The sequence below is a fragment of the Anabrus simplex genome, chromosome 13 (genome assembly GCF_040414725.1).
Source record: "Anabrus simplex isolate iqAnaSimp1 chromosome 13, ASM4041472v1, whole genome shotgun sequence".
NCBI classification, from domain to species: domain Eukaryota; kingdom Metazoa; phylum Arthropoda; class Insecta; order Orthoptera; family Tettigoniidae; genus Anabrus; species Anabrus simplex.
In genome coordinates this window covers 82,433,937-82,455,017 of record NC_090277.1, presented here as the reverse complement: position 1 = coordinate 82,455,017, position 21,081 = coordinate 82,433,937, and the positions used below count along the sequence as shown (strand labels likewise).

Here is a 21,081-nt window from a genome sequence, read left to right as displayed (position 1 = left end):
CGTTTAAAGGTTTCTGTTTTTGCAATTTGCTTTACGTCGCATGGGAACGGGCTCGAAGGAGATATCAAATAAGTCGCTGGTAAGGCCGCACTTAGTTCCAGAGTATGCGACCCACGCCAGGACTGCTTGGATCGAGAACAGGAAACGATCCAAAAGGAAAACAGGACGATTTTTTTTTTTTTGAGAAATCAGTAGTGCCACAAATATGTTGCGAACTTTCTGCTAGGAATACTTGGAAGTAACGAGATGAAATGGTCGACTAAGTGGTACTTTTCGAGTAGTCAGTGGACCTGGGAAAACGTTGATAGACTAATAAGCTTGAGGGTAGTTTTTAAAAAGTTTGGCGATCAGAATATGAAGGGGAGTTAGGTACTGGAATAATTTACGAAGGGAGATATTCGATAAATCACCAACTTATTTGAAATCGTTCAGGTAAACAAGTGATAGGTAATCTATCACCTGGGCTACAATCCTAACTGCAGATCACTGGTAGAGGGATCTGTGAATAGGGGTGAAATTCACTACGCCATAAGTTTGTTTCAATTTTTATTTTTGCTAGAAATGACACGACAGAACATCACTTTTCATTAAAGTACAAAACATATAAAAATGGTAACTAGATATATTTAGTAATGGTAGCCTCCCTTGTAGCCATCTCCGCCGCCTCCTCCAGCTCCTCCAAGGAAGCCGGCGTCTCCACCTTCGAACCCTCCGTGAAGGCTAATGTGTCCGGCGTATTTGGCAGCGTTGGCTTGGGCAGTTTGGGCGGCAGCTGCTGCTCTAAGGGCTGCCTGTTGGGTGGCCTCCAAGTCTGCGCGCGCATCAGCGAGCTGCTCCTCTACCAAGCCCAGCCTTTGCTTGGCGGACGCCAGCATGTTGCTCTGGGAGGCGTACTCGGAGGACGCTTCCTGTGCTGCCCTCACAGCCTGGTCGGCGTTGGTCTGCGCGGCGTTGAGCGCGGCAGTGAGCGCGCGGACCTGGTTCTGCGCATGCTGGGCGGACTGCTGAGCCGCCAGTGCTGACCTCTGTGCTTGCTGCAGCTGAAGAGCCTCGGACTCGACCTGGGCGTGCGTGTCCCTGGCCTGCTGTTCCAGAGTCGACACGATCACTTGTTTCCCGGCCAAAGCCGCCTGAGCTGTGGCGGCAGCGGCTGCCGCGTTCTGCGCCAGGTTGTTCTTGGCCTGGAAGGCGGCCTGACCTGCTGCCTCGTGCTGGTTCGCGATGGCGTTGTTCGCCTGGTCCGCGGCTCCCTGGGCGATGGACACCAGTCCGCTACCGATGCTGTGTCCCACTCCGTGATGTCCGCCGCTACCGCCGCCGAAGCTGCCGAAAATCTTGGAGGCTGCTCCCACGTTCCCATAGTCATAGCCTTCGTCGCCGCCAGCAGCACCGCCCCCTTCGGAGTGCTCGCGTTTCACCTGCCACACCAATACAAGTAAGCTTAGCAAAGGAATTATCTTTTGCAAGTATCAAAAATTCACGTCAGGAGGATGCAATACTCTATCTACAATATGATGTACTAGCCCCGACGGAATTCTACACCCCCTGAGGGTGGGGAATGCAGGCGAAGGAATACATCCACGGTATCTCCTGCCTGTCGCAAGAGGCGAATAAAAGGGATGATGGAACTGGAACCATGAGATTACTTGTGATCAGTACCATTAAGTGAGGAACACCATGGGTCTGGGCGTTTCCTGTGATTATATCTCTAATATCTAAAGTTGTATTCTAACAATTCTTAGAGGGAGGTCCGTTTACTGCCTGCCGGGGCGGGATAAAGGGAGTGGGTGTATGGTTGCCATGGAAACGAGTGTGGGACGACTGCGGTTGTCATGGAGATAAATCTTCTGGCCAGCTCGTCTTGCTTGGAGTTTCCAAACCTCTCACTTCTAAGTTAGATCTTGTCGCAAGCAGTTCATATAAAGGAACATGAGACTAAGTTACTCACAGTCCGAATGTACGAGGGAACAAGTGAGCCGGAAGCGAGGGCGTGAGAGAAAGGAATGCTAGAATGTGGCAACATCGTGAAATGGCACCTACAATGCTCCTCCCTCCAGGCCTAGCTGTCTGATATCATCTTTAGTTATTAGAGGTATAGTACCATCGTGTGCATTACACCGAGGCGGAGGAGCGGGCGCCTGGTATCACGGACTGACGCCCGCCGCACTGAATTGCGTTCAGAACCTAGGAGTACTACCACAATAGGAGGTACACCATGAGGGGCCGGTGAGCTGTATTTTGGACCCCTTTGGACAACAAGCATCATCTGAGAATGAGGCATTGTGAATCGGATCCACTGATTGTTTTGGATTAATGGTAATCCTTCATCATCATTCGTTTTAGATTATAGTGGAAACATTTTGAAGTTTCAATTCACTTCGTTTCAGCTCGTACCATTAAGGCCGATGACCTAGCTGTTAGGCCCCTTTAAACAAAAAAACGTAATCGGAATTCTAAATGGTATACAGATCATTTTCCCCTAAGTTTGGTTTTCTAACTTCAATGCCAGCCTTTTATAGAACATAAAAAAGTTACTTGGAACAGATACAATAAAAAAACTACATAAAAAATTCAAAATTACGACATCATAACACAGTAGTTAAAACAGAAGCACTTCATGCATCTTAAACTATTATAACTGGTGGCAAATCTGCAATAAAGATGATCAAAAAGCAAGAAAGAAAAATTCTCAGAAAATTCTTAGAACTAAAATATGAAAATAGAATTTGGATGAGTAATAAATCACAGAAAATCGGTCAAGTTACAGAAAAAAAAGCCACAGGTACAATCAGGAAACGTTGATTATAATTTTATGGTCATTTGTATAGAATGGATAATAACAGCCTCACAAAGAACATTTTAAACTTAACCTTATTGATAAATCACAACAATTGCCTAAAAGAAATCAGTGAAGACCTAAATGAAAATAGCATTAATGAAGAAATAATTCAAGACGTTCATTCACAAACACAAATTTTTCGTTAAGCCCGCCCGTCTAAATGCAGTATGGCCTGAACAACGTAAAAAGGAGCACAGCGAGAAGATGAAGATATATGGGGAAGAGAAGAAGAAAAATAAATAAACGGGTTAGTTGCATCCGAGAGACAGAAGGTTCGAACCCCACTGTCGGCAGCCCTACAGACGTTTCATCCGTGGTTTCCCATTTTCACACCAGGCAATTGCTGGGGCTGTACCTTAATTAAGGCCACGGTTGCTTCCTTCCCACTCCTAGCCCTTTCCTATCCCATCGTCGCCCTAAGACCTATCTGTGTCGGTGCGACTTAAAGCGAATTGTTCTTTTTTAAACTTTCTCTCCCCAGACATTTTACTCTGATTGTATGGGTCTTCCTACAAACTCTCAATAGATGCGCCTCCTCCATTATTTCTCGACAAAATAAACGATGGTTCTCGTTATGTTTCTCTCTCTAATTGGCCGCCATATCATCTCTCTTACTTCTCTGTTTCAAAGCCTTTCTTTATCAATCGATCCATTACGATAAAAACACAAGTCTTAACCAGAAACAGTTAGCTTATTCGTTAGGAATTCCATCATCTACTTTTAAGAACGATGCGGTAGTTAAGAAAAGACTAGGTAAACAACAGCTAGGGAATCTGCCACTTGAGTGACTTTCCTAAATTCAGATCGGTAGAGATAGATAGCGATGTAAATAACTTGGAAAGTGTCTAGGATACGAGTGTTCACATTACAACTTGTTGAGAGGACATAAGTCACAGAATTCCTCACTTGCAAGTTCAGGAGTGACGATGTCTTAATAGAAGAGAATTCCTGCAAACAGAAGTCGAGCCTTTTCTTTCGTTTCTACCGCTTAGAGTACTGTGACGAATCACTTAGCTAAGGGTATTGTCGTTGTTGGCATGAATGGCACAGACAATACAAGTGTTCTCTCCTGCATTTCAATGTTTGGCTTGATCGGAAAGAGGTTGTCTCACAGAAGATTTAAAGTTATTGTGTGTTCATGCTTGCAAAAGAAAGAAAAGGTGGCAAGCTCACAGTTACACGACCCGTACCGTGCAGCCAACACCTTGCTAAGTAAAGTTGCATCACCATTAACTTACCCTCGTCTCAACCGCTACGGAATCGGCCTGGATTTCATCGCTCGTGCAGACGGCAAGTCCTGTTGACAAGAAACAAATGAGTTGTTACAAGATAATATGTGCTGTATTTATTTAGCGTAACTTTGTGTTAATGGTGGGAGATATTTTGAAAAGTAATACTTGAAGACAGTGGATTAATATAATATTATCGTAAGTTAATGTATCTTACGGACAAGGAAGTCAGAATAGCAACAAGTGACATTACACAGGAGGCCGTGAATCAAGGCGTCAGTACATTAGATTACGTACTTCAGGAGGCCGTGAATCAAGGCATCACTACAGCAGATTACGTACTTCAGGAGGCCGTGAATCAAGGCGTCAGTACATTACATTACGTACTTCAGGAGGCCGTGAATTAAGGCGTCAGCACAATAGATTACTTAATTCAAGGGATCATAAACCTAGACGTCAGCTCACTGGACTACCGAGGAATCCGTAGAGCTTGATACGAACATTGGCTTAGAAAAAGAAATGTGTATAACCTAAATCGTGGTCACTATAAAACAAATTACAATGAAATTCAGTTAATCTATCACAATAAATTAAAAATGATATTCGTGATCAAAGCTACGAAAATTAACTTCATATATGAGGCTCCAGAAACGAAGTTGCTGCTAAAGTGACGTCCGTGTCATTTTAAAATAAAGATCTTGTAGATGGAAGAGATGTGATCATTACCAAAGCACATGAAGAGAAGAGCTGTGAACGTCCTCATGATGGAGACAGGGAGGTGATCTGGAACACAACAACAAAAGATGATCAAGATCCGTCCTTCCCTGGGAGATACGCTTCAGTGCCCCTTAACAACAGGATACAAATGTTGTTATTAAATTATCTATCATTGGAGTTATGTTAATATTTTATAATTGGCAGGTAGTAAGTATTCTTAGGGGAAAATGGAATAAAGAACGAGGGGGTGAAACGGACCACCTAAAAGTGAACACCCTCTCTTTGAGCAGGAGATTTGGGATCGTTATGGAAGGAGTGATGAAAAACGGAAATAGGTGAAATGCGATGAACGGTTCAATGCGAATCATTGGAGAAAGAACCTCTTACCTCCTTTCTTTCTTTCTTTCTTTCTTTCTTTCTTTAGAAAATAGAATAAAGTTTAAATCATCATCTTTTTCTCCCGCTTTTCCCACACCTGTGGGGTGGCAGGTGCGAACTGCGTCGCACACGTGGATTTGACCGTTTTACGGCCGGGTGCCCTTCCTGACGCCAACCATATAGCGATGCAATCACTGTTGCGTGTTTCTGTGGTGGTTGGTAGTGTGGTGTGTTGTGTTGTCTGAATATGAAGAGGAGAGTGTTGGGACGGACACAAGCACACCCAGTCCTCGAGCCAGAAGGATTAATCAGAAGCGATTAAAATCCCTGACCTGGCCGGGAATCGAACTGAAAGAGAACATTAGTACTGGGAACTAGTTGGGACCACAAGTAGCTTCGATAATTAATTCGGTTGGATATTATCGAACACGTATGAAAATGAAAATACACAGACTGTTTCCATTTTCAAACGGGCAAGGAATGGAATGAATGAAGTCTCACCTAGCGGCGAGGATTGGAACTCTACCGGCTGCCGAAGCGTGCCGCACTCCTGGGGCGATGATTAATGACTGGCAGGTGAAATTAAATGATATTGGAATGTGTTACTGGAATGATAGATGACAAAGAACACCAAAAAACCTCACATGGAGTGACCGGGATTTGAACCACGGAAGCTCTACGGCAGTAGGAATACATATCATGAATTTAAATTTAAATTTGACTTTTAAAAGCACATTTCACAAATCTGTAAGTAGAAAGAGGAAGCTGACCTTTTTTTTTACAATTCGTTTTACATCGCACTGACACAGATAAGTCTTACGGTGACGATGGGGTAGGAAAGTGTCTAGCAGTGGGAACGAAGCGGCCGTGGACTTAATTGAGGTACAGCCCCAGCATTTGTCTGGTGTGAAAATTGGAAATCAAGGAAATCCATCTTTACGGTTGCCGACAGTGGGGTTCGAACCCACTGTCTCCCGGATGCACAGTGCACCGCACAGCCAACTCGCCAGGTAAAATTGAAATCAAATGGTAAGCAAGACAGAGCATCCACAGTAGAAAATAAATACCAGATAATGAAGAACTGTTAAATTAAGAAATTCATTTTAATTACCCAGTTACTGAGTTAGGCGTATGTATAGACAAACGAGCTGGCTAGTTTTAAACATGGAATTATATACTGTTTTTAAGTAAATAAATAAAATTTTACAAACAGTGCTCGTTGTAAACTTTCGGCAACATTTAAAGATAAAAAGAATCACCAATTCAGTTTGCATTATTGTTGAATGAAGCTTCTCGGCGACAAGATCCATTGATTTCTTTAACAATAAAAGGTGCATTAAGCAACATTCGGTTCACTTTTCACATCATCTTGATTTCGTTGAGGATGTCACGAAATTGGAATATAAGTTGGTAAGGTAAGGGTTATTCTGCCCGAAGGCAGGTCCGAACCTCCGCAGAGGAGTTTCTGAGCCGGAGTTTACGTGCGGTAGGGTGGCCAGTTCCTTTCCGCTCCTCCATTCCCTTACCCCCCCCCCCTCTACCAACAGAGCGTGGCCACCCATCCAACTCCTGACCACGCCCAATGCTGCTTAACTTCGGAGACCTCACGGGATCCAGTGTTTCAACACAGCTACGGCCGTTGGCAATATAAGTTGAAGACATAGATTGTATTTGACTATATGATGTTACAAGAGACTATATTTTCGAAAACAGATTGTACTGGAGGACCCGTGGCGCTGCGCAGAATACGTTATAAACAGGTCAGATAACTCGTCTTGATATGCCTGTCCTAGTAATATTGTTTTGCCTGCCCTTTTCAACAGTTTTATGAATATTTAATACCGTAATGTGGTTTATAACACTTCTTTCCATACGATATTCACCGTGCTTCGACCGTTCGGGCGTATCTGGATCTTAACATTTTCAAACGATCTTGCCCGAGATAGTGCAACATACGACTGGCTGTCCCTGCGCTTTATTAATGGTCAGAAGGCTAGTCGACTTTTCTGTGCGTAAGTCGATATTTTCTATTAACAGTATGTGAGTTATTACGAATGTTCTGCCATCTGTTGGCTATATTCAGAAGCTGGGGAAGGTCAGAGAATCAAAGAGTATCTAGCAGAGAATAGTATTCTTCCGTGATCAGAGGAAATGAATACTCTTTGGCTTGACAGGTAGTAATCAAATCAAGGATGAAAATCACCATGTGACAAAAAGTAGTAAAATACGACTTAAAAGTAGTTAAATGTGACGTAAGGGTCGTATATCAGAGTATCAATGAAAGTGCTGGTCGCTTAGCAACCCGCTAAGTACAGAATGTATTACGGGTTAGTCTAAGCCTTCGCCTGCAATTATTGGAGTGATCATTCAGTGATTTGATTTTAGTATTTGGCTGAACTTAGAGACCTATCAGTGTCTTATGATTCACCGACAGGTAACTCCGGAGAGAATTAAACAAAAATGAAGCAGATCGGTCCAGTAGAACAGACGAGCGGATGTGCCAAAAATGTTTTTAGTAAAATCTTTTAATACGATATATAGATTATTATATTTTAAATGCATTGTGTCCTAAGCAGGCTCTGAACTTCAGTACGTGGCTGACTGGTTAGCATGCTGGCCATTGGTCCAACAGGCCCTGTGTTCGATCACTGGCTGGGGTCAGGGATTTTAACTTTCATTAGGTAGTTCATTTGGCTCGGGAGCTAGGTTTTTCTGTTGTGTTCAATATTAGAATACGTCCCTATTATCAGAAATGCGCGAGTCGCCATTAAAGAATAATAATAATAATAATAATAATAATAATAATAATAATAATAATAATAACATGCAATTCAGTATTTATAGCTGCCTCTGTAGATCAGTGGTAGAGTGTCGGCCTCCGGATCCCAAGATAGGCTGTTCAAACCCGACAGAGGAAGTAGGATTTTTGAAGGGCGGAAAAAAGTCCATTCGACACTCCACGTCGTACGATGTTGGTATATAAAAGATCTCTGGTAACGCATTTAAATTAAAATGGAAAATCTGCATCCGGAAGAACCTGAATAGTACCAATACTGATGAAAATAGAGTACGAAATCGAAGTTACTGGAGGAGATATACTAGAAAAGGCGACGAAATCTGAGTAGGTTAAGGCAAAGAAGAGCAAGAAAAAGACAAATTCTTCCTTCAGTTGAGCACTTTCAGAAATGTCTCGCTAATCGGGCGAACCTGTGTAAGTTATTTAAAGGTAAACTCATTGACTGAAGTCAAACTGGAAGAAAGGAGGAACTTACCTATGAGCGGCTTCCAGTGGTTTCAGAGCTGGTTCCTCTCTGAACAGATCAAGAGAGCTAACTGACCACAGAGCAGTGATCGGCTCGCTTTATACTGCTCCGGTGTGCCCCACTCTCTCCAATGAAGCGAGACTTTCTCATGGACCTCTCACCAAACTCAGCCTCCCGCCTGGCGGGATTTTTAATGTGTGTAGCCCAACTTTCCAGGACTCACGATTTGATACATTTAGGGAAATTGAGTGCCAGTAACTTGTCTGAGGCGACTGGTGTAAATAGGTGTCTTGTAACTTAAAAGCCTTTAAGACTGTCGAACACAAAAGTTAAATATTACACTACAAGCAGGTACCCGCGTCTTTCCTCGCGTGGAGTAACGTTCCTCGGTACTGTACTAAGACATTTATATAAAATCCATGAAATATAAACACTCACCGAAAAACTGAGCTTCATTCAGCCCAGAAGCTCTTTGTGGTATTGTCTTTGGGGCTAAGATGACCATGTGACATAAAACTGTACATGTGACAAACAGTCTTCTGTCAAGTCGAAAGAAAAGACCATTCTTTTTAAAAGTATATTCCAAATGCCGATTTCCACGTCTGTAACATCTTCAGTTTCTAAGATAACAACATCCAAATAGAAAGAATTCAATCCCTTAGTCAGTCTTTCCCTCACCCCCACCTAAGTGGACTTCGCGAAAAAATACGCGTTTCTTCATTTTTAAAGGAGATTCCAAATACCAATTTTCACGTCTGTAATCTTCGGCTTTTGGGAAATAAGTATGCTCATAAAAATTATTTGAACTCTTTTTTTTTTTCACTTTTCACTCCCGTTAGGTGCATTTTTCGAAAACAAAAAAAAAATGTTCTTGTATTTTTAAAGGACTCTCCATATACCAAGTTTCATGTCCGTAACATCTTCACTTTCTGAGATACATTGTATGTATAGTCTTCTTAAAAATTTAGCCCTTTTGTCACTTCTGTTCAACCCCATTAATTGTTTTTTAAGAAACAGAAATGTGTGTTCCTTTATTTTTAAAGGAGGTTCCAAATACCAATGTTTACATCTGTAAACTTTTAAGGTTTTTTAGATATAGATGTACTCATTTAAAAATCACCACCCTTTTTACCCCCCTTAGCGGCGGAATATCCAAAAATCCCTAAAATTTCATTTTTGTCATGTCCAGTAGTTTTGGCTCGGCGATGATAAATCAGTCAGTCAGGACATGTTATTTTATATACATAGATAACACACCTGTAAAACTCCACAGCATTAAACAAAAAATAACGTGTTTAGTTCTTGAAAGAACATCATCAGGTCCTATGAAATCACTCAAATATTCCTCCTTTGTATCTAATCCAGCGTTTTGGAAAGAAGTTCAGGTATTTGATAAGTTCCAGATTTCAAGTTCCTAAACACAAAGGGCAGAATGATGACTAGTTTTAAGCTTTAGACAACGTCTACTTAAACAACGTCCAAATCGAGCACGATCTTCCATTACATAAACAATGTTCATCCGGTGTTTATCTAGACATAGTTTAAACTTTCAACATTGGTTTGAAAATGGAGATAGAAGTATCTTTCATGCAACTCTTTGCTTGTCGTAACCAATTAAATTCGTCGGTGCGCTCCCCGAACGCCAGTCAGCTGTTTTTCTTCCTACACGTACTGAAATGTGGCTAACCATGAGCATCGCTTTCGGTGGAAATTAAAACTCATAATATTATCGACACTAAAGCGACACGCCACCGAAACGAGCAAGCGTAGCGTTGATTATAGCGTTGTTACGGTGAGTGTAATCTACTCGTAAATAGCTTCGGCGAAGGGAAGATGAAATAATAGTAATGTGTAACCGAATGTGTTGTACGTGCTATATAGATGTAGCTCGCATTGTGGAGATCGTAGGTTCGAAACACATCATCGACAGCCCTGAAGATAGTATTCCGTAGTTTCCCTATTTTTCACCAGGCAAATAATAGGGCTGTTTTTTTTGCTAGGGGCTTTACGTCGCACTGACACAGATAGGTCTTATGGCGACGATGGGACAGGAACGGGCTAGAAGTGGGAAGGAAGCGGCCGTGGCCTTAATTAAGGTACAGCCCCAGCATTTGCCTGGTGTGAAAATGGGAAACCACGGGAAACCATTTTCAGGGCTGCCGATAGTGGGATTCGAACCTATCTCCCGGATGCAAGCTCACAGCCGCGCGCCTCTACGCGCACGGCCAACTCGCCCGGTGATTTTTTTTTTTTTTTTTTAGGCTAGTGGCTTTACGTCGCACTGACACAGATAGGTCTTATGGCGACGATGGGGCAGGAACGGGCTAGAAGTGGGAAGGAAGCGGCCGTGGCCTTAATTAAGGTACAGCCCCAGCATTTGCCTGGTGTGAAAATGGGAAACCACGGAAAACCATCTTCAGGGCTGCCGACAGTGGAGTTCGAACCTACTATCTCCCGAATACTGGACACTGGCCGCACTTAAGCGACTGCAGCTATCGAGCTCGGTGCTGTTATTATGGCCACGAGTCCTCCTCTTTAAACAATAATCACCACCATCACCACCACTTGCCTTTTCCTATCTCATAGTTGCCGGAAAGTTATGTGAATTACCGCGATGGATTATTTATATATATATATATATATAAAAACCACATACAACGTACTTGTTAGTTTTCACTCTTATGTGTGCTTATTTGGCAGTAAATATAAGTGAACCCCTCCCGGTTGAAGTGACAGCCCTCGGACGATTGGGACAAGTAATTCTGACTTGTATGTAGTGGAAGTGACCTATAATTCCATGGAAATTACCGCATGTATAATAAAATATATCGGTTGTCAAGAATTGTATTTTCAAGTTGACAGTTACTGGACTGTTCCTTTGTCAATCTCAAGAAACAAGTCTCTCGAAAAGTGAAATCTTATTTTAAGCTCTACCTCCCCGTATATTTCAATTGCATTGCTGCGGGCGAAACACAGAGAACCACACAAATTACATGTTTCATGGTACATAAGCTCTGATTGTGATTCACTCATTTGAACTTAAACAGTGTTCTCGGCAGTGTTTAAACATGGCCGGTTGAACATCGGTTTAGACAATGTCTAAGTGATAAATAACGTCTCTGCAATGCGGCAGTCATACTTAGGCATAGTTTAACCGTAGACATTGTCTATACACCGTTTCTCCAATCGGTCCAATTATTCTAAATATTTGAGTGTGATTTCATAGGATTTGATGATGTTTCAAGAACAAAACGTGTCATTCCTTGTTTAACAGTGTGTTGTTATCATGAAGTATATTTAACTTCTGTGTTCGACGGACTGAAAAGTTCTTAAGTTACATTTAAGGAATTCAACGCTGGAAAGTGTGGCGTCCTTCTTAAGAAAAAAAATCGCAATTGAATGTAAGCCACGTTAAAAAAACTAACAAAAATCCACAGTTCTTCAGGCAAGCAACTCAGTGTTGAAAACATCCCAAGGATATGAGCTAAGAAGTTTGGATAACTAAAATTTAATAAAGTATGAGAACATATTCTTTATTTATTCCCCCAAAAATTACAATCATTTTCTTAATCATCTTCATCCGGTCGATTAGATTAGCAGTTTGCTGTTTTTCCTACCGCTACGAGCGCTAGTGTGAGTCAATGCAGAGTTTCCCTTAAGCCCTTATAACTACATTCGCTGTGGACATTTTTTTAAAAACTCATAATGTGCCTGAGGGTATTGAACCAAGGAACACACTACAGAAAGAATTATGTAAATAAGTTATTATTTTTTATTTTATTAAATGCCATTTGTTCGTGGCATTGACCCATGTGGATCTTTTGCCCATACTGGCACCATATTGTATGAACCTGCGTGTAATTGGAATGGTGGTAGTGTGGAATGTTGTGTGTGAGAAAAGGAAGATTAAGAACTTCACAAACACCCAGTTCCCAGGCCAGGGATATTAATCATTACAATTAAAAACCACTGACCCAGTCTAGAATCGAACCCTGGGCCGCAGGGTGACAGGCGGACGTTAATTTGGCTAGGATTTGAATAAAAAAAGATGAGTAAAAAACAAGCGATTTTAGGCTGTTTTCCGGAACTGTATTTAGGCCGAAGGTGGTTTTCGAAATTTTTTTTTTAAAAGTTCGATAGAGCTATCCAAGGTCCACAATTTAAAACCATTCCGGGCCCTTTAGCCCTTCAACGTTCGGCACAATTCAGGAAATTGCTTTTTTCGTAGTATGGGGACGCCTCCTTTGCCAAGAAGTGTTTTCAAAAATTAAAAAAAGGTGTCTTCTCACATGAAACTAGTCGGGATTTAGTTCTAGAGATTTGTTGAGGGGGATTCCCGTCTCGAGTTTTGAGCTTAAATAGCATGCACTTAAAACAGATTAAGAGAAAGGCATGGACAAGAAAATGGAGAAATAGGAACAGGGGCAGAACAACAGACGAGCAAATAAATTAGGAAAAGAAAATAAGAGACAGAACAAGAAAAGGGAAGACAAAATGAAGACAAGAAATTAACGAGGATAGAGGAACATACAAGAGATTAGAAGATGAGGCAGATTAGATAACAAGAGAAAGAAAGAGAAAACGGAAAATAAGCGAAGAGGGGACAAAACAAGAGAGGATAAAAGATAATATAAAACCGGGGGAAGCCGGGCTGAGTAGCTCAGACGGTTGAGGCGTTGGCCTTGTGATCCCAACTTGGCAGGATCAATACTGGCACGTAAAAACTCCTGCGGGGCTAAATTCCGACACCTCGGAGTCTCCGAAAACCGTTAACGAGGAAAGACAGAAATGAACGGAAGATAGGAAAGATAAGAGAAAATTAGGAAAAACTGAAAAAACTAAGACAACCAATCTAGTTGTTTTTAATGTTAGAGTCGCCTAGCTGTGACCTTGCATTCGGCAGATTGTGGGTTCGAATCCTACCCTAGATATTCCTGAATATGGTTTTTTGCGCTTTCCATTTTCACATCAAGCAAATACCGAGACTGTACCTTAAGTAAGACCACGGCCACTTGGTGCGACGTTAAATCACTACCTAAAAATACCATTTCAGATTCCCGAAATGGACTGGGGGTTTATGAGGAACCGAAACAGTGATTTTACTCTCCCGAAATATTTACAAGACCAACCTGACTGGAAATCCATTCCCAATTTTTATTCTCCTGTGAATTTAATCGACAGGAGGACTAATAAGGGAGATATCATGAACGGTCGGTTTTGAAGGCTAAGTCCAGCGAACGTAGCCCAAAAAGGGTTGTAAGTGGAACAGAATCCTCATCTATACCTGAATTTGAAAAAAAAACCCTCTTATTCACTGCATGTACAGCAGGCTAATTTACTTCGATGTCCGTATACAATGTAGCGAGGCGCGGGTACATTTGCTTGTCCTGAATATTTCTTCAACCGTAAACGTTTCAACAGGCATAGTTTGTATAATATTGCATTTATTTTAGTTGAACATAATAAAAATCCTAAAATGAATTTGACATAAATATGTCTTATGCCTGGAGTCATCCGAAAATTTGTGTATCGTGACGCGACAGAATGTGTGACAAAAGTGTAACCATAGCAACCGTGCAGGCAGTGATGTAAGGTATTTTTACCTAACAACCGTGCAGGCAGTGATGTAAGGTATTGTAACCTAGCAACCGTGCAGGCAGTTATGTAAGGTATTGTTACCTAGCAACCGTGCAGGCAGTGATGTAAGGTATTGTTACCTAGCAACCGTGCAGGCAGTTATGTAAGGTATTGTTACCTAGCAACCGTGCAGCAACTGATGTAAAGCATTGTAACCATAGCAACGGTGCAGCAACTGATGTAAAGTATTGTAACCTAGCAACTGTGCAGGCAGTGATGTAAGGTATTGTTATCTAGCAAGCGTGCAGGCTGCGATAAAATGTATTGTAACTATAGCAACCGTGCAGGCAGTGATGTAAGGTATTGTTATCTAGCAAGCGTGCAGGCTGCGATATAATGTATTGTAACCATAGCAACCGTGCAGGCAGTGATGTAAGGTATTGTTATCTAGCAAGCGTGCAGGCTATGTCTTATGACTGGTTGTCTTCTGAAATTAGTAGCCGTTGATGGATGGCTTTGACCGGGAGACATATTTATGATAATTTGATTTTCGCAAAGGGAAAAGTGGTTTATTTTATTTGCGTTTAAATTTTACACTCCCAGTATTTCTGCTCTTACCTTTAAAATTATAAGCTTGACAAATGTGAGATGCCACGAACGAAGTGTTGAGGTGGAATACCACAAGTGTTACTCTCTGTCATGCCCTACATGGGTGGTTGCTTACTGCCCACTGACAGTGTGATGATGAATTCTAGATTTTGTTTGTCTATTCGTTTAATTGTTGATTTCTTTGTTTGCATGTATTTATTTATTTATTTATTTATTTATTTATTTATTTATTTATTTATTTATTTATTTATTTATTTATTTATTTATTTATTTATTTATTTATTTATTTATTTATTTATTTATTCTAACGAGCTTCCATGTTCGATGTTTTTCCTTGTTAGTTAGCTTGTATTTTAATTCCCACTTAGTTTGATTGCCTTTTATTTGATTACCACTCATTTTCTCTTGAGTTCAGTGACAACAGATCTGTGTCAGATCATAACTTCCCACGATCTGCTACGTGATTCATGGACCGCCACCTGGCAGGCACGACTCATACCAACGGCTTACGCAACATTTCACCGATACAAATGATCCGTTCGGAAGAGAGTAGCCAGTTCTAGGAATTTAGTTGCGCTACTTCCGCCAAAGCAATACCATTGCCATTATTATTACTGTGGCGGGGTTCAAGACATAATTAAAGGTATTTCTTCAGAGACCTATTACATCCAGAATACTGCACCTTCTGTTGTTCATGCAACATGTCTTGCAAAGTATTTGTGGCAAGAACTCTCTGATGTATGGTGGGCTGCGTTGTAGTAGGCATTAACACAAGAAAATGATCTTCATTGGGGTGATCATATTTACGAGGTGGTTAAGAAAGGTTGCGGATCTCTGCACATGGTTATAAGGGTATTTAGGTGTTGTAGTAAGGATGTAAAGAAGGCATGTAAGTTTCTGGTAAGACCACATAGTGTGTGGCTCCAGTTTATGGGACCCTCACCAGGATTACTTATTATTAGAACTAGAAAAATCCAAAGGAAAGCAGGACGATTTTTTGGGGTGATTTCCTACAAAGTAGTAGTGTTACTAAAATGTTGCAAACTTTGGGGTGGAAAAACTTGGGAGTAAGGAGACAAGATGCCCGGTTAAGTGGTATGTTTCGAGCTGTCGGTGGTGATTTGGCGTTGAAAGAAAAATAAGCTTCAGTGGTGTTTTTAAAAGTAAGAAAGATCACAATATGAAGATAAAGTTGGAATTCAAGAGGACAAATGGGAGAAAATAATAATTTATAGGACGAGGTGCAAGGGATTGGAATACATTATCAAGGATAATGTTCGATAAATTACCACGTTCGTTGAAAATATTTAAGAAAAAACTAGGAAAACTGTTGATAGGGAATCTGCCATCTGGGCGACAGTCCTAAATGTAAATCATTGAGTGATTGATTTTTGGTGTAACTTCGCACTAACACATTTAATGTTTTCGGCGAGTGAGATTCGAACCCACCATCTCCCGAATGCAACCTCACATCTACGCGATCGAAAACGCACAGCTCCGTAATTTGTGTGTTATCAGTGAAGCATTTGTCCTCTTCTTCGAACCAGTCAATCACTCAATCACCACTGATCTGCAGTCCCTAGGTGGCAGATTCCCTATCTGTTGTTTAACTACCGTTTTCTTCAGTGTTTTCAAAGACCTTGCAAATGTATCAAACATTTGCCTTCATAAATTTTTCCAGTCCCTAACTCCTCTTCGTATGAACGAATATTTGCCAAAATTCGTCCTCTTGAATTACAACTTTTTTTTTTTTTTTGTTGCTATTTGCTTTACGTCGCACTGACACAGATAGGTCTTATGGCGACGATGGGATAGGAAAGGCCTAGGAGTTGGAAGGAAGCGGCCGTGGTCTTAATTATGGTATAGCCCCGGCATTTGCCTGGTGTGAATATGGGAAACCACGGAAAACCATCTTCAAGGCTGCCGACAGTGGGACTCGAACCCACTATCTCCCGATGAATTACAACTTTATCTTCATTAGATGATGTTTCCTATTTATAAAAACTCCATTTTACTAATGTCATTTCACACTCTCTCTCCACTGACAGCTCGGAATATACCGCTCTGTCGAGCAGCTCGTCCCGTTACTACCAAGTCTTCCCACCCGAAAGTATGCAACGTTTTCGTAACAATACTCTTTTGTCAGAAATCAGCAAGAAAAGAATCTTGCTGCTTTCCTTTGGATCTTTCCCAGTTCTTGTGTAAAGTAAAACCACCCTGTGGTTGTGATCTTAATAATGACATACATGCCCTATCTTTTACATCCTTACTACAACTCTCAAATACCCTCATAACGATAGGAAGAGGCCTGTAACACTTACTTGAAGACTGAAGCGGAACTGCTTCTATATAATTCAAAACGATATAGTAAAAAACGTTGTGGATTGGTATCACTGTTAGGATTGATGGTGATAAAATTTTAAATGAAACAGTACAGGAAGTTTTCCAGTAGCAAAACTGACAGAAGCCGCATTATAGAACACTATAATAAATTTGTTATATTATTATAACGCAGCGGTGTCTCGTAAAGTTTAGTAACGTAATTCATAAATTTAATTTCTTTAAATTAACATTAATATAATATTTCGTTAACCAGCCACTAGCTCATTCTGAAATAAAATAGACATAAATGTGGAGTTGATGGTGTTGCAGCTGAATGTTAGTTGCAAAAATAAATTTAAGGCTTAAATACTGAATATTTGAATACAGGAGGAGTTTCGAATAAAGTCGTCTTATGCGAAGGCCAATTTTTGTATGGTTGAGCGTACATTTTTCTATGCAGCTAATGTTAACGGAGAATGTTGACTACGCCTCTGTATACTAATTACTAGACCTCGGATCTTTCATAGCTTAGAATGCAGGCTTACTGAAGCGCGTAACAAGTATACTCTAGCCCGGACAACAGTCCTGCATTAAGCTTTGCATAAAGATTAGGGGCCGGCCTAGTAGAATTGCTACAAGTTATGTTACTCTCACATCACTGCGGAAGAGTGGGTAATACTGTATATCCTACCACCCAAATTAGTTTGCATTCTAACCTATTATTCCCTCTACTGATCTGTCAGTTCCTATTATTTTTGCAGGAAAAGTCCCTGTCTTTTGTAGACTTTGTAGACTGTAATCTGTCCCTGCTCGAAGTAGGAAAATTGTGACCTTGACTTTGCACTGTAACTTTCACACACACATACACAATAGACAAGATAGTTCCTGATGCACCCCCTGTGGGTTTACAGTACCTGCGATTAGTACCACTATATGCAGAACACCACGGGCTTACGCTGTCTGTGATTAGTACCATAATGTGTGGAACACAGTAAGTCTACACTACTTTTGGTTAGCACCGAAACACGAGAAACACCATGGTTCCACTTTACTAGCGATAAGTACCATTATGAGGGGCCTTTGACCTGGATTTTGGACCCCTTCAGACTACACGCATCATCGATTCAGGGTGCGACTCGTTGGCTGAACGGTCAGCGTACTGGCCTTCGGTTCAGAGGGTCGCGGGTTCGATTCCCGGCCGGGTCGGGGATTTTAACCTTAATTAGTTAATTCCAATGGCACGGGGGCTGGGTGTATGTGTTGTCTTCTTCATCATCATTTCATCCTCATCACGACGCGCAGGTCGCCTACGGGAGTCAAATAGAAAGACCTGCACCTGGCGAGTCGAACCCGTCCTGGGGTATCCCGGCACTAAAACCATACGACATTACATTTCATCGATTCAGGATTGTGCTTTAGAAGCAGTCCTTTAGTCAGTGTAAACCATTGTTTTAATATAGTTTCTGGGAAGGTGGGGCGGGGTGGGGGGGCATTGCGGGTCGAATCCACTGATTGTTTTATACTGATATTTACCCATTCATTCTTCATCATCACGTTTCGAATTCTAGACAGTGGATGAATTTTGGACTTTTAAATTGTCATTACATTCGTCTCATTTCGTACTTTCGGGCGCAGATGACCTAAATGTTTTCATTCTGCAAGAATAGTTGGCACTGTAAGTTCGTGCATTCTGTCATTGAAGTTCGCCAATACCAAATAATGTACCCAGAGGCTCTTGTTAGGGTTCCTATTCATATGATCTGTATCTGAGGTTGAAATTATCAGACATTAGAGGAACGATCTCGAAGATAACGGCAGAAGGGCAGTTTTATCATTCTTATTAATAATAAGAAATATTTGATACCAAAAATTCTATTACTTTACAAGCTTTTGTATCAGATTTTATATCAGAACATACGTATTTCTCTGAGCTTTGATCTGTAATCCCTCGCATGACGTTTCGACCATGTACAATTTCCATATTAACTAGTTAGCACTTCGCTTTTTTTTTAAATGCGTGTATGTGTATTTTTAAATAATTATTATCGGACATGGTAAGTTTAAGTAATTGACATATTAATCTAAGATAACCGATTTTGGGGAATTGTACACCGTAGAAAAGAAGAACGGGGATAAATGGGGAAAATCGGACAGGAATTATCTTTTCCGAAATTCCACCGCACGTATATTTTCGTATCTTCCAAAAGGTTAAAGCCACAACCTCGGATTAGAAATCAAAATATTCATGTTAGGACTATGCTTTAATTAAGGCCACGGCTGCTTCCTTCCCACTCCCAGCTCTTTCCTCTCACATCGTAGTCATAAGAGCTATCTGTGTCGGTGCGACGTAAAGCAGATAGGTTAAAAAACTAAACTTTCCTGCATCACTTGACTTCGTTCGACCGTACCCCATTACTTTTGTTTTGGATTCATTTATTTTCATCTTGTACTCCTTCTGCAAGATTATTTCCTTGCCATTCAGCAATTTCTCCAAATCTTCTCCAGATGCAGATATAATATCAGTACTATGAGCAAATCTCAGGATTTTGTTTTGATTTCCTTTCCTTTTATTGTGATTCCGTTTCCAAATTCCTCGTAACCCCTGTGGGCGGGGGACGCAGACGAAAAATACACCTACGGTATTCCCTGCCTGTCGTAAGAGGTGACTAAAAGGGGCGACCAAGGGATGATTGCATTAGAACCAAGAAACTACTTGTGATTAGTACCACCACACAGGGAACACCATGGGTCGCTTTTACTTGCGCGTAGTACCACTATGTTAGGTACCAAATACGTTTGTGATTAGTAGTACGCAGGAGCACAGTGCGGTCAGCTCCCCGCTTTTTGTAGAGTGCACTGTCCGCTTTTACAGTCCGGCTCCATGGCTAAATGGTTAGCGTGCTGGCCGTTGGCCACAGGAGTCCCGGGTTCGATTCCCGGCAGGGTCGGGAATTTTAACCATAATTGGTTAATTCCGCTGACACCGGGGCTGGGTGTATGTGTCGTTTTCATCATCATTTCATTTCATCACGACGCGCGGGTCGCCTACGGGCGTCAAATCAAAAGACCTGCATCTGGCGAGCCGAACTTGTCCTCGGGCACTCCCGGCACTAAAAGCCATACGCCATTTCATTTTCATTTCCGCTTTTACAGTACCTGTGATTAGTACCGTTATGTGATGAACACCATAGGTTTGCGTCGCCTGTAAATGGCGCCGGAATACGCGAAACAGCGTAGGTCTATGTTCTACCCAAACACTAAAAGCGTCTTAAAATTTTTCTTCCCATGTACCCGTTTTCGAGGAACATACGTCTGCGTTAAAACGAGTGTGCACAGACTTTAAAGTTGTATACGCCATTTTCCTGCGGTAAAAAATTAAACGCTCCGTTTGCGTGGGGGACGCAGACGAAGAATACACCCACGGTATCCTCTGCCTGCCGTAAGAGGCGACTAAATGGGCCGACCAAGGGATGCTGAATTTTGAACCATGAGGTTACGTGTGATTAGTACCATCACGCGAGGAACGCCATGAGTAGAATACCATGTGTCTATGGGTGGATCACTATGGATTTACAATACCTGTGTATATTACTCGCCACTATGACCGAGGCTCGCCCTCTGTCCACATTCGGTTGAACGCCCCAAGGAGATAAAAAGGCTAACCCCGCTGTAGTGTTTCAGCATCTGGTTATGGTCATCATGGGTCTGAGTTCCAAGAAAAACCATGGGTCTGGGCTTTGCCGCTGGATCCGCTGATTATTTTAAATTCATATCCATCCATTCATTCTTCATCATCAAGTTTTGAAATCTCGTCAGTGGATGAATTTTGGAATTTAAAATTGTCATTATATTTCGTCTCATTTCGTACCATTAGGGACCCCTTTCAATAAGAATCATCATCATCATCATCAAAAACTTAAAACATGGAATATTTCCATCGGTTACAGGCTTAAAACCTTTTATAAGTCTGGTAAATTTCAAGTTTCTAGTTCAGTGGAAGTGGGTAAATATTGTCAGTGAGTCAGCCATGTGGCTTTAAAGTATATGCACTGAATCTCAACATAGTCTTGTCATATTCAATTCTGAAATTCTTAACAGACTTTTAATTTTAATGTGTTAAAAACTCGTCGATTCTTACAATTTGCTC

The 21,081-nt window shown here is 41.4% G+C and overlaps 1 protein-coding gene across 1 annotated transcript in view; it reads right to left on the bottom strand.

Annotated features, from left to right (window-relative positions):
• Nucleotides 1-626: 626 nt before the first annotated feature.
• Nucleotides 627-21,081, bottom strand: part of LOC136884996 (glycine, alanine and asparagine-rich protein) — an 83,029-nt gene continuing 62,574 nt past the window's right edge. Inside the window, exons 2-4 of the mRNA XM_067157371.2 lie at nucleotides 4,795-4,851; nucleotides 4,078-4,136; nucleotides 627-1,418 (exon numbers count right to left, since the gene is read on the bottom strand). Coding sequence (XP_067013472.2) covers nucleotides 627-1,418; nucleotides 4,078-4,136; nucleotides 4,795-4,831 — 888 coding nt within the window. The 5' untranslated portion in view covers nucleotides 4,832-4,851. The remainder of the gene's footprint in view (nucleotides 1,419-4,077; nucleotides 4,137-4,794; nucleotides 4,852-21,081) is intronic.